The sequence below is a fragment of the Parasteatoda tepidariorum genome, chromosome 5 (genome assembly GCF_982258835.1).
Source record: "Parasteatoda tepidariorum strain Cologne lab strain chromosome 5, Ptep-v5.0, whole genome shotgun sequence".
Classification (NCBI taxonomy): domain Eukaryota; kingdom Metazoa; phylum Arthropoda; class Arachnida; order Araneae; family Theridiidae; genus Parasteatoda; species Parasteatoda tepidariorum.
The window spans coordinates 89,404,270-89,424,152 of NC_141759.1; the positions used below are offsets into that span (position 1 = coordinate 89,404,270).

Genomic DNA, 19,883 nt, shown 5'->3' on the forward strand with positions numbered 1-19,883 from the left:
AATCAATTACTTGTAATCATGATTACAAGTAATTGCGATTACAAGTAATCACAACAAAAACGATTACAAATAATTATGATTACAAGTAATCAAAATATATGATTACATGTAATCATGATTACATGTAATTTGATTACATGTAATTGTGATTACTTGTAATCAAACTATACGATTACAAGTTATTACGATTGTATACTATAGTCAAATTTTTTATGTAAGTATTCATGTGTTTACATATTTTTATGTACATAGAATGTACGCACGCATGAACGTACAATTTGCGATTCCTATACATACAATGTATGCACAAACGTTGTTTGTACGTACAATATTCATAATTATATTGTAATATACTTAATGCAATGCGCATATGCTTAGTACATATAATTATGCATTTATGATATATGTACGCATGTATGTTAGTTTGTACAAAAAGGCAATGTTTTGTATCTTTGTATACATAGACAATGTATGTATGAACGTATATGAAAATAATGTTTATGCGTTTGCATGTTTTTATGTACTTAAGTGCATATATTGTATAAATTTACGATGATAGCACGTATATACAATGTACGTTTGTATATAAAATTGTACGTATTTGCGTACAATATGTAAAAATGTTATTTAAAGGTACAATATATGCACATAGTTGCGTAAATAAAATGCGTACATGTATACATGCATATTTATATGTACATCGATATATGTGCACGCAAAGTATGTACTTATGTACAACTTACGTATGTACTTGTATAACTACATACTTTGTTAATACTTATGCGCATGTAATGCATGGATGTACAAAAAAATAGTTATATGCACAATGTATGCATGTGCATACAACGTATACATGTACATAATTACAAGTAATGTACAAATACGTGCGTACATTTAAATATATGTAATTACAATATACATATACATTGTGCATACATTAAAAAAATTTATATGAGTAAAGTTATTAAAATTTGTTTTAAAATTATTCTAAGGTATATGAAACTCGACCTCATATTTTTTAGAAAGCAAACCATAATTTTATTTGGAATTTCTAAATATTAATTCCACACATAAAATTTACCGTTTTTCTTACCATTTAAAAAATTTCTATGAATCATGCATTATGTTATAAAAAAAAAACAAATCTGTATTGTCAAACATTTCATGAAAATACCTGAAAATAATTTTTTATTCAGAGAATTTCAAAATGATATAGAACAATTAAAGCTGAAAACTAAATTTAAATATCGTTTGATTTTGTCATTTAACTTGCTTGAGTCATTAAAAGTTAACTTACATGCATTTTATTTATTGCATTGTACACATATTTAGACATAAATGTAATGTACATATGTATACGTGTAATGTATGTACGCATGTACAATGTATGTACATACATTCATGTATTGTACGTGCATATATAGTACATATGGATATGCATACATGGAACATACGTGTATTTTACATGTGTGGATACATTCATTGTACATATATACATTGCACCATAAGCATAGATAGGGATAGCATGCATGTACACATGTAAAATTTGTACGAAAGAATTATGCCCAATATATTTATGCAAATACGTACTGTATATGTACACACATATGTACATTATATGAACATTTCATCATATGTACATTATATGAATATACATCTGTACGCTATATGTATATACATCTGTACGCTATATGTATATACATCTGTACAATATATGCATCTCAAATGTGTGTACGTACGTTATGCATGTCGAATGCATGTATGAATATATGTGAAATATAAATACGCCCAATGTACGTACAATAGTTCACAAATGTATTATGCATATTTGGATACTTACATTGAGCATGAACATATTATGTACATGTACATAAATACACTGGACATGCATATCATGTACATGTATACATACATATATTGTACTGTTCATAAATAAATTGCACATACATGCATGGGACATACATTGTACAGACAATGTATGTATGTTCGTACAAACTCAAGTACTTGTATATACATGCGTACATGAACATAGATATGCATTTTACATACACAAATATTTGCATAAAATGCATATATTCATTGTGTATAAATGTACATGCCTACATTGTTTGCACATACATGCGTAATTATTATCGATATACATACGTACATATATTTTATACCTACAATATAAGTGTATGTACATGTGTGTGATACTAAAATGTCTGAACATATGCACTAGATAAAATCATATGTACATACATTTCAGTTACATTCATTTGTACGTATACAAATACATACAAAATGCAGTACATGTTAATACGTGCAAAATGTATCATTATAAAATACATTCTACTATCTACTGTAAAATATAATCATTTATAAGAATACAATAGTCTTGTAATCGTGTAATTAGATTACATGTAATCATGATTACATGTAATCAAATTACATGTAATCAAATTACATGTAATCATATATTTTGATTACTTGTAATCATAATTACTTGTAATCGTTTTTGTTGTGATTACTTGTAATCGCAATTACTTGGAATCATGATTACAAGTAATTGATTACTGTAATCAAAATTGTAATCATGATTACAGCTGTAATCAAAATTTTTTGAAAATTGTAATCATGATTACAAGTAATTGATTACTGTAATCGACTATGTAATCATGATTACAGCTGTAATCAAACTTTGTAATCACGATTACAAGTAATTGATTACTGTAATCAATATTGTAATCATGATTACAGCTGTAATCAAAATTTTTGAAAATTGTAATCATGATTACAGCTGTAATCAAAATTTTTGAAAATTGTAATCATGATTACAAGTAATTGATTACTGTAATCAAAAAATGTAATCGATTACATTTTTGGCCAACTCTGGTAACAAGGCTGTTTGTGGAGATCACACTTTTGAAATCTGCCAAAAGTGCAAGCGATAATTTTTGACATATTTCTATGTTTTAATTGAAATATTGTAATAACTTTTTTTAAGTTACACTAATTTGTTTGAAATAAATAAATGAAATATAAAAATATGGTTGTTTTTAATTCGTAGTCTATTAGTCGAAATTACTTTAATGCTGATTTAACTTTAGTTATCTGGGGATAAAATGAAGGAGCTAACAAAATATTTATTCATCATTAGCTGCTGGTAGGTCGCGTCCCACAGTCAAAACCCCGTTTCCTTCCAGAGTTTTTCTTTGGTTGGATTATGTCCTTGTCATTTAATTGAATTCAACATATTAAAGAGAAAAAAAATAGATAAATAAGCAGAACAAAAACGAGAATTTGGTAGGTTGCGTTTTAATTGTTTCCGGTAATGAACGCATCTCACCAAAACTTAATAACAGTTTTTTTTTTAATTAAGAAAAAAAAGATTGAGGTATTTTTGTAGCAACAGTTAAGAACGTGACATAAACATTAGTATTTAAAATAAACTGCCCTTCCTTTTTCAGTTAATATAAAACATTATTCGTTTGTTTTGAAATTTGTTGCAAAAAATAATCTTTTAAATTTTTTTTCTACTTATATTTTAAACAATGTTCCTTCCTTACCTTAACTCTTTCGAGGGCAGCCTTGGCCTAATCACGGTAATGCATTTTACATTTAACATTACTCTCTGGTAATGCGTTTTTTCGATGCTCGACATGGGTGAAACACAGAAGTTTTCAAATTCACAGATTAATTTTCAAAGTTTTTTGTTTAGATTGTGATCGATGAATTTCGATTCATTTTTCAAAGTTTATTACCAAGTTTTCTAGGAAATTTTAGCTATTTATTAACAGTTTTTTATTGGATATTTATTTATTTATTAATTAATACTTATTGAACATTTCAAAGTTTAAACTAATATAATACAAATAGGGAAATACATATATTTATGTAAATTTCAACAGAATTGAATACGCTTTTTCCAAGAATTGAGATTAAACCAATAGAGCAAATTTTACCTAACCTAATACATAATTGACTGGCATTGACATCAATTACTTTGCTGCCGGCGAAATGTTCTTTTTATTTAAAATTTTTTGTCCCGTCCTTTAGCTCTTTTGAAATAAGTCTAATAATATGAAATTCCGAAAAATTAAAACACTCTAATAATCCTCAAATAAGCACAATATCGAGAAAAATCCTATGCGACTAATTCGTTGCTAAAGAATTTTTTATAAATATCTTGCAGTTCAAGGCGAATAAAGGTTATCCTATTTTAATATCCATTGTTTTTGTAATATGGCTATGTGCTGAGTTTTTTAATTCACCCTTGAATAGTACTTACGGAAATTACCAAAAGCTGACGATAAATGTTTTCCAAAAATATTCCTCTTTAGGGAATAGAAGCTATCAGAAAAATGTCTTTTTCTGGAGGCGGGAAAAGTAGGCTTATTTTTAAAGTAAAACTGTTAAATGACCTATAAAAAAATGCGTAGAAGCTATGTCAAGGATTTAAACATTATCATTAATTAAAAAATTTCTATTCGGAATACTTGTATTTTTTTTTATCATAACTAAAATAAATTATATGTATATTTGTAAAAAAAAATCTTAATTTCTTTGTTAGGATTTTATGATTTTTTCTATGAAAATTCATAATCTATGATTCATAACCTGAGATTTTACGATTTTTTCTATGAAAATTCATAATCTATGATTCATAACCTGAGATTTTATGATTTTTTCTATGAAAATTCATAATCTATGATTCATAACCTGAGATTTTATGAATTTTTCTATGAAAATTCGTATCTATCAATTTCAAAAGCTGACATTCAATTTTTCCATAAGTTCTTTATAAATTTCAGTCGGGTTTTATGTATAAAAATCTACGATAAATTTTTTTTACCAGAAATTTTACCATATTTTAGTCGAAATGTCGTGAAAAACCGGTAAGTTATTTGAGGATTATTAGGAAGGCAGTTGTTGAACGTGTAATGATGTAAATTTCGTTTCTAATTTCAAAGTTTTGCACGATGCGATTTCATCAAACCAATTTCATTTCTTAATTCAATACGATAATTTAGTGTAGTCATAAAGCTTAATTTTTTATCCAGTTAGCTAATTTTTGTATGCCTATTTCCTATTCGCTGGCAATGTGAAGTACCTGATTTCTTATTGATAAACCTGAATTGGTAATTGAAATTTATCATTTGTGTCCGTCATCCAAAACCGCTGGAATGACAAGTATGTTCTTATGATGGCATCTAGCATTATCTTTTCATATTTATCATACCTGTATCCTTATCTTCATTCAATGATGCATATTGTTCTGGGTCTTATCATATTTTTTTCCTTCCTAACATTATCTCTGAAATACTTCTTTTCACACTTAGGTCATTCAGTATTTCTTCCTGACATTGATAATGTTTTCATAAACTACCTTTTCTCAGAAAAAAAGATAGTTTTGTGATAATAAATAATCTGTTTTTTTTTTTTAAGACTTCTATCCGTGCGCCATCTTAAAATGAGGGCGTTACAGGTTTTATTTCCTTCCCTTCTCTGCCTTCGTTGCCATGATCTTTCATAACTTTTTCATGTCAATATTTCTCGAAGTACATATCAAAGTTAGGGTCGGTTTGAATAATTAGTATGAAAGTTGCGCGATTCCAATACTGTAATTAGTTTCTCTTAAAGTCCTGTTTCGCAAATAATTAATGACATCCAAGAAAAAACCAATAATTCATTCGAATAAAGATTCTTACACAAATCATTTTATCATAACGGGCAGTCAGTCAGCGTTGGCCATCCTTGATTAGACCTTAAAATAACCACCCGCCATGCGTACTCTTATATATATACTCTTATATATATATATATATATATATATATATATATATATATATATATATATATATATATATATATATAATGGCAACTTGAATTATATAAACCAGTCATTTTTTTCTTATTTTTTCCCCCTTTTTTTAATTTTTTTTTTGTATTGCACAATGAATTTTCTTGCACGGTGAAATCAAATCAGTATGTTTAATTAAATTTAGTCCCATATTTATATTATTTTTATGGTTGCATTTATTTTTTATAGACGTAGATTATTTCGAATATGTTTTTTTTTTTTAATGTAACTTAATCTAAGCAGAAAAAAAAAATTAAAAAAAAAAAAAAAAATGGGAAGAATGAAAATAAAATTCTCTTATTTAATCCCATTAAATAATAAGGATCTATCGGCTTTGGTCACAGACTAATAAAAGTGACTATTAAGTTAATTAGTCTACCGGTTTCTGGCTACTACCTGAAAATTTGAATTTTCAGGTCTACCCTCAACAAAGCGATTAAGGAAACACTTTATATAAAATTTCTAGCGATATCAATGAATTATGCGTCTATGGTGATGTTATGATCATTAAAGTGTCAACGTAACCTGACAGATATCAAAACTATTTATCGTTCAAGTATTTGCCATTCCATATCCATTAAATAATAAGATCTATCGGCGTTGGTCACAGACTAATAAAAGTGACTATTAAGTTATTAGTCTACCAGTTTCTGGCTACTAACTGAAAATATGAATTTTCAGGCCTACCCTCGACAAAGCGTTTAAGGAAACGCTTTATATAAAATTTCTAGCGATATCAATGCATTATGCGTCTATGGTGATGTTATCATCATTAAAGTGTCAAACGTAACGTGACAGATATCAAAACTATTTATCGTTCAAGTATTTGCCACCTGAAGCGTTCCCTTAACATTTCATTTCTCAACTTTCTCTATTTGCTTTCATCGAACCATTTCTCTGGAGAAAGAATTCCAGCCGCTTTTTGTTTTCTAAAGTTGTCAAGATTTTTACTTTTAATGCTAATTTAATTGGTTGTAGACGTGCCTATGAATAATTCTTGCCTTTCTAACTGTATCTAATCCGCTGAGCTGCGTTACGCTTGATGAGAAACTTCCCGCCGAGGATCATCTCAACCGGATGCCGGCTTTTCAAAGTCGTGGGAGTAGCTCATTCATCGCCCCAACTTTAATTTCGTCCGGAACTGTTCCTTAGCCTTGCATTGTTGAAATCTGAATAGCTTTTTACGAGTTCGGTGTTGTGAAAATTGGCTTTCTTTTTCTTTTTTCATGTCGCGATGACCGTTATTGCTTTGTCTATTTTGGTGAATATTTAAGGCGTGGTGTAACGGATACAAATAATATTTTAAAGGATTATGTTAAAGTTGTCTGTAATAGATAATTTATTATGACTAAAAAAAAGTTGTTATTATTAAAGGTTTGAAATAGTTTAAAAAATGCTTACAACTTTCAAATTCGGTAATTAGGTTTAACAGAGCCATTTGTCATTAATTACTTAATTAAGGAATATGCTTTCATGTAATTTCCCGTAAGTTAAGGAGGAAGAAGTACACCTTTTTCTTTCTTAAAAGATCTAATTAACTCCTTATAAATAACTAATATTTAATGTTTGACAACTGCGTTTTAATTTCGTCCGAAACTATTCTTAGTTTTGGATTGCTGAAATTTTGAAAAGCTTTTACGAGTTTTCTATGTTAGAATTTTTTTTTTTTTTTTTAAGTCACGTGGATTTTTATTGTTTTATCTAGATTGGTGAATAATATTTAGTTATTAGTTGTTGTAAATAATAGATTAATTTATTAAGGGTCTTTTTCTGACAGAAAAAAGCTGTACACTTTTTTAAATGGTTATAAAAAAATACTTGCTATCTTAAAATTCTGTATCTAGGTATAGTACAGCTAGGTATAGTAATAAATAAAAAGAAACAAAAATATTTCTAAATATTAATTAGTTATTTTAAAATTAGTTTCTATAAGTTTACAGGGACGATGTGTCACTTTTCGTTTATTTTCAGAGTCCCTAAACAAAAAAAAAAAAGTCAAAGATAACTATAATTTATTCTTTAACAACTATTTTAGTAGCTGTTTTACTTTTCAAGAATAAAGTGAAACAAAATATAATTATTTATTTAATAAATGAGGAAATAATAAATTTTCATAAGTTAACGTGGAAGTAGTAAATCCCTTTTCTCTAAATCAACGAAATTCCTCTTTAGTTGATTTAAATTAATAAAAAGTTTTAACTAATCTTATAGCTTTAGAACTGTCTTGTCAAATTAAATTTAGTTAATTTTTAAAAAAATATAAATAGCAGGGATAAATATATGAACGTACAAATAAGGTGTTAAAGAATGCAATACTTTATAGAACGATGAGTTAGAGTTAAACCCAGACAATTTCTAGAAAGCTATATGCTAATCATTGCTGTTGATTGTGTTAGTTTAATTAATTATAATTCACCACAACTAAAAATAAATATTTTGCATTGCAGGAAACTACTAATTTATGCTTATTAAAGTTTTCTAGTGATAATATAATTTCATGTTGCATGGTAGAATTAACAATTAGAGATGACGATTTCTTGCAATTTGTTTGTAACAGAAAAAAACTGATTTGTTCTAGGGGGAAAAAGTAATGGTACTTCTTATTCTTCAATTATATTCCTCCGCTTCTACAATTACTATCGCTGCCTAGATGAAGCTGATTTTCTATCAAACATAAGAAAATTTTTTTTGATTGCATAAATTTAGTTTTGTGTTACTTTCATACTGTTCAACAGTGTCGAAAATTAAAACCATGCAACTTGATTACTAATTATTGCTTTTCGTATTTGATAAATGAAGACCAAGGGGGAAGAACGGTTTATGTCCATTTTTCACAAAAGAGACGATCGCCAACGGTTGCATTTTGAGGTTTTGACAAATCTATAACGTAGGAAATCGGTTCTTCCCGAGAGTTATTACAGGGTGAAGACTGGCAAAAAGCGGTTCCTATCCTAGCGTAGAAAAGAACAACGAAACGTTTAGTGAAGAAGACAATTGAAACACGAGGAAGTATTGGTTCGGGAGTTTTAAGGAAAACATCGTCTTGTCCACCCCATTTTCAATTTTTTTTTTCAACATCAAAAACTTCAAATTTTGTTTTTAAATTTTTTAAAGTACCATTCGTAGATAGATATATTTATTTTTACAATTTCAATCGGATGCTTGCTCCTGAAAATTCTATAACTTTATAATTCGTTTTTCTTGGAATCAACTTTCTTGGATGTAAAATTGATGCTTTAAAAATGAATTTGTTTTTCAAAACTTAGTAATTTAAAAAAAATAAAAATACCAATTATTGTATATCTTTTTTTTTTGAAACACGATTAACCAGAATAAAATAGTGTCATTATTTTGTTTACTATTGTCAACAAAATCGCAGTTGACAAAATAATTTGGTTGCCAGTATAAAACCTGTCATTAAGATATTAATGTTCAATGGGAGTGTTTATTTTTTCTGTCATGTAGCTTAACAAGAATTTAGCACGCAGTTGTAAAACTTGCATAGTTTCTTCGCAGATGAGGAAACTACATCCATTTGTAGACGGGAATTCGTGACACGTTAATTAACTGCTGATGGGATATCAAAAGGGTTTGAGTGAATGCCGAATCTTAACCTGAATGGCGAAATAAAATTTTACGTTTTCACAAATGTTACGTCCTAATAGCTCAAATGTAATGTACTGATTAATCATTATACAAACTAAAACGTTTAGCTTTTTTTTATTTTTAAATTGTAATTTTTTTTGTTTTGGAAATTTTTTTTAAAATTCAAAAATATTCTGCGCTTTGTGTTTTATTAATTATAATTTTTCATTAATTATTTTCATTATAATTATTTCTTATTAATTTTAATTATTTCTTATTAATTTTAATTATTTCTTATTAATGGACAATTACAGCACATCATAAATTTTTTTATTTTCATACCTAACTTATTGGAAATTCTCCCCTGAAACCGAAAATCTGATTGTTTTTTGCGGCAAATGTTAATTTATTTAGTTATTAAACATTTAAATTGCCCCAAAAGGCCTCCGTAAGTGATGCAATCAAAAACGACCCCTGATTGGTTATGACGTCGATTGTGCCGAAGAGAAACGTGCCGTCTCCATCCGCTAAGGCTATTTCAATGCTCTTTTAGTTTTGATATCACTTATATCGTATGAACATCCTTTGTAAATTATCAGTAAAAATTTTGTGAATTAAATTTACGGTTCTGAGAGTGTGTGCAAAATGAAAGAAAGATTTTAAAACTTCAAACGTTGTTATTTATCATTAAAATATCTGAAGAAATGATTATGAATGATAAACTCTTACAGCCAATCAACATTTCTTTTCGGCTGAAATCAGTGGTGTTAAAGTTCGTAGAAAATACTATTTTATTCCATTTACTTTTAAATTAAAATAATGCTTCATTACAACCTAATTACATAATAAAAGTAAGTCGCAGATTGGATAGAAATTTTATACATTTTGATATAGGATGAATGATTTTATAATTCGTTATTGCATTAAAACAAATCAGTATTTTCATAAATCTAGTCCATTGAAAAATATCAGTCCATCATCGTTACAATCTATGTGCTAATGATCAAAAATTCAAATAATGTAATTTAATGTTGCTTCTTTAATTTATTTATTTATTACTAGAGTTGAAGGATTTTCTTTTTAAGTAAATATTAACTAATGCAGTTTATGTTATCTTTTTTTTTTGTTTCACTATGCATTAAATATTTAAATACACATTAACGCTTATATTTATTATTCCTAGCTTAAATAGGAATTCCGTTACAGTTCAAAATTATTTTTATTTTTAAATTTATAAATTTTAATTCCTTTTTCGGCAATATAGTATTTATAAAGTATGGTTATTGTTAATTTCTCTCCTTATTTTTGCACGCTATTTGTCAGTGCTTGTAATGAAGAATTCTAAAATAGTAAAATTAATACATTATACATTTTTAATTAAAAAAAAATTAATAAAATAGTTTTAAAAAAATATCAGGTTATGCATACGGTATAGCCGAAAACGTATCAACACTTTCAAGAATCTAGTTCATTGAAATATATCTGACCATCAACAACACCATAATCTAGTTATACTTAAAATTTCACTTAATTTCTCATTTATCCATATCTAATTAACTTATTTATCCACAAAATTTCTGCGAATATCATTAAGCTGGAAGTTTTTGTTTCACTAAAGCTAGAGAAGAAAAATAAAAAATTAACTTATACAAAATTGAGAGAAATTCTAATGCACATTCTTAATAATTTATTAAATAATTAAAAAATAAACAGTAATGTTGATATTTTTTCTCAATAATTTTATTTTTTGAGTAAATAGGAACTTTGCTATGGCGAAATTTTTTTTTATATGCATTTATGAAATTTTATTCTTATTTCTGCAATAAAGAACTAAATAAATGCATATGCTTGATTTCAAATACTTATAACGTAGATTAAGACAATTAAAGTAAAGTTAATAAAATCTGCAGGAATATATATATATATATATATATATATATATATATATATATATATATATATATATATATATATATATATATATATATATAAACTTAAGTTTTGCTGGGATCACAAGTTTTTTAAGAGGCTACTGCTGTGAAGACAATTACATGCTTTGAATTCACGCTAGAATAAATAGATAAAAATTATCAGTAACTTACGCTGTCCTACATTTTAAAATCTAAAACTATTTATTCTACATAAGAAATTGATCCAACATTTCTTTCACTTAAGATGAAAATAAATCTTCCAAATGAACTTGAAGTATACATTAAAATTAAGATTACAGTTAAAAAATGAAAAAACGAAGTTTGTATTTATAACGCATCATTTTTAAGCAATACCATGCACTTTTTTTATTGAACTAAAAAATCTTAAATATTCCGAGCTAGAAAATTTCGTCAAGTATTAACAATGTTTCAGTGGGTACCACTGAAATTTAACATTATAAAAATACGTTATATCAAATCCAAATTTTTATTAAGCGATATTAAGGCGCAATTTTTTATACAGATAGCTTTAGACCATCTAAAATGGTTGGATTTAATTAGAAAATTTAAACGAAAGCAAGAACGTATTGGTCTTCACAGCACGGCTACTGTAAGTGAACGGCAGATGGACACGTGTGACGTCAGTTCGTGAATAATCACGTGACTCCCCGTTTCAGGCGAAAACGAAAGTAAGCGTTTTTTGATTGAAAATAACTAAATAAATAGCCTTCTTAGAAAAGTAATAAAATGTTTTCTGGGAGTTTTGAGGGATTCTGAATGCATTAAAATTATAAAAAAATTTGACTGTAATTGTCCATTATAATTATTTTTTGAGTTTTTTGAACATATTTGATTTCATTAATTTCTTTCTCTAATTTTGAGAATGTAGAAAAACGTGACTTTTATCTAAAAGAAGTTAACTTTCTTGAGTTCGAACATTTTACGAATTATTAGTTTAAAATGTAGTCTTATATAATTTATTTAAAACTTTTGGGCAAAATTTTCATGCCTTAAATCGGCGGAATTTCCTACAACGCTAATGAAGCTTGAAGTGTCATGTTTAATTAAAAGTCACTGCCATCGTTTGATTTAATTTTTGAATAATAACTACAAAATCGTTCTTTTTACTTATTTTAAATATCTTAAAACTTAATTTTAAAAGAATTTAAATAATTTAACAATCGATGCTAATGGCGATGTTTATTGTTTTGAGATTGTATAGTTGATCAAGTATATGCGTTATTTATAGCTGTTATTCTGGAATGATTATTAGATGCTTTGAACTTATCCATCCAATTAAAAATTTAAAATGTTTTATTTAATAATTTAATTTATTTCAATTCTAATTTGTAAAAAATTCCCCTAACACAAGGCCTTTAAAATTTTTAACAAGACAAGAGACAAATTTTTGACTATGTTTTTTTAAATTTTTTTTTTTTTTTTAAAATTTGGAAAATTGTAGGATGGTAAAAAGTGACAACTGGGTCAATTGACATATGAATTTTTTTACTTATGAATGAATAGATCTGTCCAAGGCCTTATGCATCAATATATTTCAAGCGTTAATTAAACTAAAAAACTGTATTTTTTACTCTATATGTTTTAAATAAATGAATGAATGCCTCAATTTCCAATCTGAATTATTATTAAAGTTTTTAACGTATATAGTTGTGAACCAATCAAATGCTTTGTCATTAAAAAATAAATAAATAAATAAACAAGAGATAGATTGATTCATAATCAATTTTGCACAAGTGCAAACAAATATTCTGTAACTTATTTATTTACTTTTAAAGGATTAAAAAAAATGGTTAATTAAAAAATAAGAAAGATAGTTTTCAAACTTTTGCATTTTACTTTAACAATTTATTTAATTTTTTTATTTAATTGAGTGTGTTATAACCACAATAACTACCTATAGAAATAAAAAAAATTTCTGTTGTCTTTTTTTTAATTTTTTATTTTTTTAAAAAAAAAAAAGTATTTCTGTAAATTTGGCAGGCTTTGCTAAATTGTCATAAAAATACCAAAAAAATTAAATTAAGCACTAAATTTTATTTTGATTTAGTAATTTTTAGAATTCTAAAAAATTCTAATCAATAAATGAATTTAAATTTATAAATTTTTTTTTTTAGGAATTAGAGTTCCATGGGGCTATGAGGTTTTATTTCCAAGATGCTGGTCAAAAGGTAGCTACCAAATGCATAAGGGTTGCCAGCACAGCAACTACATCAGATGTAATAGAAACATTAATAGAAAAATTCCGTCCAGATATTCGAATGCTTTCTATTCCTGAATATGCCCTTTATGAAATTCATGAAAATGGAGGTATGGAAATAGTGGAAACATAATTCTTTTATTAATAAAAAAGAATAATGTTTTTTTAATTGTTATTTTCAATGTTTTTCAATGTTTTTTTCATTGTGTTTGCAGAGGAGAGGAAGTTAAAAGGAGATGAGAGGGTCCTTCTTGTGCAGCTAGACTGGCATAGAGATGACCGAGAAGGGAGATTTCTTCTTCGACGCATGGATGAAAAGTCCTATGTATGTTCTACTTAACTAAAATATATACCTATAAATAAGAAAATACATTTATATGTGTTTTCAAATAATTATTGATTCCTCATTTTTCAAATGTTATTATAGATCCTATTTAACTGGATTTAATTAAGAATTTTAAAACTTTTGTGAAAAGTACAAATCTTTAAGGATTTTATGAATATTAAAAATGAAAGGTGTCTATTTTGTGCCTTCATCTTACTATTATTAAAATATTTAGTTTTGAATCAGTGTTACTTGCAATATTAGAAATAGAAGAATTATAGAAATTGAGGATTTAATTTAACTGCTTGAAACAGTATTTTTTTTAAAAATTGTTTGCAGAGTTAATTTAAGTCTGATTTACCTGTTTACTAGATGAACTTCTGGAGTTCTGAGCTCAAGATTGATAGAATTTCAATTCATTCTCACCTGAGATTTAATAATAAAGGCATTTTTTTAAAAATACATAAGGCCAAAATTTGAGACTCTCTATTTTTAGACCCATAATATTTAAGACATACCTTTAAATTGTTTATCAATAATTTTTTTTATGCTTTTTAACTGAACCAAACAGAGATTTATGTATCTGTTTAGTTTGAAGGAAGGTGAAATATTTTTAAATTTTATTTTAAGCAGGAAAACTACTTACAGCTTGCAAACTGATGTCTTCCAACCAGGGCTCTTCTCACATCTAGTGTGTCAATATACAAATAAATCAAATTTAACAATGCTTTGGTTTCATTAGCTAATTAAATATTATTAAATTTATGTAAATACAAAACTAACAAACAAATGACAACAATTATTTGTTAATAAATTAATTTATAACCTTTATTTTTGATTTAAATTTTTAATTTTGAAATGAGCATTAATAAAATTATCAAATCATCACTAAATCTATGCTCTTCATATATTTTACTAATTAAGTATCTCTAAATAATGTGAATAATTTTAATTATCTTCCACATTTTTCTGTAGAAAGTTTAAAAAAACAAAAAAATTCTGTCAGAGGAACACTAAATATTTATATTTCTTACTTTCAATGTTTCTCTAACAATGAGTTTCTCATATAAATTTCACAATTCATTTTATTATTTATGTGAACCTTATTTTTAATTCAAGAAGTATAATTCATTTTTAAAAAAATTAACTTGTTTTTGATAAACTGTTACTGATTAAAAAATTTTTTTTTTAAACTTTGATAATTTTATGCAAAATAAATTTCTACAGCAGGCAGATTTTCCTCCTTCAAAATATCCTAGTTTTAATTTCATATTTATATTTCAGATCTCTAGTATGGATGCTTGTGATAATGAAAATTTCAAAAGAAAATTATCTAAACGTGAAAAGAAAGAGAAGAAGAAGAAAGAAAAACGAGAGAGACTGAAGGTTTTTATTTTGCTCTTTTATATTTACTTTCATATTTGTTAGTATATAACTTTTCTCATATTTTGTAACTTTTTATATTGCAGTAGTTATTTTATGTATTACTTTGTTCCACCTTTTATTAACTCAAATTAGATCAAATTGTTTGCATAAAAAAGAAAAAGGTTTTATATTAAGAGTTAGTGCACAGCTAAATATAATTTATAATTCTGTTAAATAAAATAACGTCTAATATAATCTAAATAATCCCTTCCCTCTTTGCTGATCCTGAGTTGTTATTTGCTTTTTATCTTTCTTTTTTTTAAAAAAATTTTTATTTTTAAACTGCACTGTGACCACCTTGATTCTACTAAGAGTTTTGTTCAGCGCAATTAGTGTTTATTTATCAATGACTTCTTCAAAATTCGTCAAGAAATAAGTTGAGTTGTAATCCTTAAGCAAGAATATTCAAAGTTTTACATAACGTCATTTTTTTAAATTGATTTGTTGATTGTTCTCAAATTTATTATTAGTGTGATTATTATTATTAGAGTGATAATCACTTTATGTGGGTTAAGATTAGGAAATTTTGACTATTTATCTTTTTAAATGAATATTACTAAAAAACTTTCTGCTATGTTTGTAAATTAAAAAATATTGACTACATGGTAAATTAAGGAATTTTTGACCATTTTTTGTTTATAATGAGTGATACGAAAACGTTTTCTGTGATGTTGACAAATTACATCTGTGATCACATGTTCGTGTATATTATATTTTAGACAATTTTTGTTTTATATTTTAACCCTCTATAAAAGAATAACAGCTTACAAGTAAACATGTCTTGATCTTCAGTATAAGTTGATATTTATCTATTGAAAAAAAACTTTATTGTGTGCATTTTGAAATGTTGGCAGCTTTAATTTTACAGTATTATTAAGTAGTCTATACTTGGATGATTAACTATATTATGTGAATGAAAGTATCCTTTGTATATTTACTCCAAAAGTGCTATCTTATTAATTTTTATATTGCAATTACAGGCTGCTGAAGAAAGTAAGAAAGATGGTATAGCTGAACGACTATACTCTGAGCTTCCTGAAACAAGCTTTACTCGATCAATTTCCAATCCAGAAGCAGTTATGCGAAGAAGGAGGCAGCAAATATTAGAGAAAAAACTTCAACAGTTTTGTCAAGAGGGTGGCACTGATGCAGGTAATTAAAAAATTTAAAAAAAAACTGATATTTAATTAGCTCATTTTATGTGCTCAATTTTAATCTGTATTTTTATAGATACACTTTTTTTATAATAGATAAAAATGTCAATTAATCAAGTTCATTTATCATTAACTGCTTTCACCAAATATTTTTCTTTGGAAGAAAGAAGTTTTGAGGGTTATTGGAAATATTTATATAGATATAAGATCTGTGCTGATTGATAATCTTTTACTCTAATCAAGTAAATTTATCAACTGCTTTCACCAAATATTTTTCTTCGGAAGAAAGAAGCTTTGGGGGTTATTGGAAATATTTACGTAAAAATAACTACTGTGCTGATTATGGTAATTTTTTACTCTAGCGAAAAATTTAAATTTTGTACACTTTTTAAATGTTATTATAAAATACTTGTATAAATGCATGTAACTATTAAATAGTTTTATGTTTTTTATTTTTGAATTAAGTATGCTATAATAGTTTTTAAGATGCTAACAAATATTTTAATTTAAATTTTAAAACTCTTACAGTTTTCCGTATCTGAAATTTTTAATGTTAAAAGATTTTAGTATCTTACATTGAGTTTGTGATAGTGAGGTTTAACCATGTTTATTCCAATATTAATACATTACAAAAACATGTATTATAAATTTTTTAATGCATTTTATATGGTATTTTTAGGTGGTACCTTGAGAATATTTGGAGAAGCTTTAAATAAAGATGTGCCTTACAAAACACTTTTACTTTCTACAAAAGATACTGCATCCTATGTGGTAAAAGAGATATTGAATAAATATGGGTACGATAAAGAAGATCCTTTTATGTATTGTCTTGTACAAACTATAGTATCACATCATACAAATGATGGTCCCGATCTTCAAAATGGCGGTATCAGAGAATATATATTAGATGATGATGATTGTCCTCTGATGATTCAACAGCAGCATAATCGGAACAAAGGTAAAAACAAACTGTTAATGAATTCTGGTTGATTCAAAATTCTGATTTGATACTTACATTATGACCAAAAAATGAAAAAAATAAAAATAAATAAAGCGTATTGATATTCTAAGAAAATTTGATATCCTTCTGTTACAGACATTGTTATAAATTATATGAAATAGAACAACAACATGTAAAGAGTTCAAATAATGCAGTTAATTGAGACTGACAATCATTTGAGTTCTGTAACAAGTACCCTGATCAAACTTAAAATATTGATAGTTATTTCTGCATTGATAATGGTGTTGGTTGAAATACTGAAAAGATCATTTTTCATAGTTATTTGATCTTTTGTTTACTTTCTTTTGCATTGTTTTACTTTAAAAAAAGTATATTGGTATGATTAATTTTTTTTGTAGGAAGACTTTTTTGTTGCATGTTCTTTTTATTTTCATAAGTATGTATAGATAGATGTATGTTTTAAATTTTTATTGGGTATACTGAAAAAGTGAATGACTGAAAGAAAGACTGTTATATATAAACTAATGTTAATCAAGAAATAGTATTGATTCAAATCTGCCACAAATGTTATTATAAATCACTTGCTTAAAGCTTGTTGTAATTAATCAAGAGTAAAGTTTGCTGTAATTGGTAGAAAGTAAAGCCTAATGTAATCAATAGTAAGACTAGGCAATTATTGTTTTTTTACAATCATGGGTCTTGGCATGATTTAGTTATAAAAATATTAATTCTTAGTTGTGTTTTTATTATTATTTTTGTTCTCATTTATTGATTTTTTTTTGTAAGAATCAATAGTATAACTTTTATTTCAAATTATTTATGAGTGGCAGGTTTAAACATAACAGATAAGTAATATAAATTTGAATAATCTTTTCGTTTTTATTCTTTACAAAAATATTTATAAATAATGTTTTTAAAACTAGTATTGAGTTATGAAAAATTTTTGTGGTTCATATAAGAATGAAGATTTTATGGAAATGATAGTTCGTAAATTGATTTATTCTGTTTTCTAACTGTTATATTCTTTTCTACCTGAAAGGTTGAAAACATAACTAATTACAAACTTTTTGTATTATCTGTTTCCTCCCCCTGAAAATAGCTGTGAAAAATTTGCTTAAAATATTTTAAGTTACAAAATTTTTGCAGTTTTTTAAAGTATGGTATACTTCATGAATAATTATCTTGGCATAATTTCATTTGACAAAGAAAACATTTTTATTTGCTTTTCTAACTATTAAGTATTGTTTTTGTTTTAAAATTTTTATTTTTAACAAACATAATGAACAATATACTTTATTCATATTTTATTTTAATTAAAAAATTTTTGAAGCTTGTAGAAAATTGTTAACCTTATGAGAAAAGGAAACTTTACGTTCTGTTGTTAGCTCAATCATTAAATGCTTTTATTTTATCTTTATAGGTGCCTTATCATTTCATGTTCGAAGACGACCTGCTGATTACCAGCCCAGAAAGAGGAAAAAAAAGCCTAAGCCAACTAAAAATGATGATATGAGTTACAGGCAGGATGACACAATTGAAAAACTACCCTATCTCCTTGAATTAAATTCAGGTATTTATATTAAGAAATTATATCCTAATTTAAGGCTTTGTTTTCCTTCCGAATGGAAGAAATTGATCTAGATCCTTATACCTCAATATTACAATTGTTATTTGTGGAAATATTAACTAGTACACGAAATTAAAATTTTTCCTTTTTTGTTAAAATCTAAGTTTTTTTAAAAAATTAATTTGTTGACATGTCTACAGATGGCAGTGATGGACATGGGCCTCCCAAGAAACATAGACTTTATCTTAATGTTACTGAAGTTGGTAGTGAAAGAAGTAGCTCTATCGGGGGACAATATTTGCAGGTAAAAATTTTTTTGCAGTGAATTTGTGCATTTTTAAGTGCAAATTAAATTTTATTCAAGAATGGACGAAGTTGATTGGAAATGTATTATATTTTCATTTAATTTTATAATTTATTGATTTATACTGAAGATAATTTGTATGTATTTAATGTATGAAATATTCATATATTACATAGTGGACATCACTATTTTATGCACATTATTTAATAATTTTTATTCTTCATAATATATTATTCATAACTCTTAACTGTTTTTAAGAACTTTTTTTTGTTGAAGCGTTTAAATAAAAATGTATAAAAAAATATGTGTTCATAAAAAAACTTGTTTAATTCAAACTGGTAAAAATCAATGAATTTCTATCATCCAGGAGTCATAAATGCCTCTTATTGTGCTACCATCTTCTATAATAGAAACAACAACATCCATAATAAGGTGAATAGGGAGAGATTATTATTAATGAAGATACCCATAGAACATTTATAATTATTGAAGTCCTTTTCCAGAACATAAGTTCTTATTCTGTTGTTGTTGACATTTGAATTTATAGTTGAAGTTAGTCTTATAAAATGTT

The 19,883-nt window shown here is 26.2% G+C and overlaps 1 protein-coding gene across 4 annotated transcripts in view; it reads left to right on the plus strand.

Moving 5' to 3' along the window:
* The window catches only part of LOC107451438 (afadin), a 99,905-nt gene that overhangs the window by 39,633 nt on the left and 40,389 nt on the right, over window positions 1-19,883 (plus strand). For all 4 annotated transcript variants that reach the window (XM_087164473.1, XM_087164472.1, XM_087164475.1 and 1 more), the window contains exons 2-8: window positions 13,494-13,686; window positions 13,792-13,901; window positions 15,186-15,287; window positions 16,307-16,478; window positions 17,160-17,438; window positions 18,862-19,011; window positions 19,209-19,312. In XM_087164473.1, coding sequence (XP_087020599.1) covers window positions 13,494-13,686; window positions 13,792-13,901; window positions 15,186-15,287; window positions 16,307-16,478; window positions 17,160-17,438; window positions 18,862-19,011; window positions 19,209-19,312 — 1,110 coding nt within the window. The remainder of the gene's footprint in view (window positions 1-13,493; window positions 13,687-13,791; window positions 13,902-15,185; window positions 15,288-16,306; window positions 16,479-17,159; window positions 17,439-18,861; window positions 19,012-19,208; window positions 19,313-19,883) is intronic.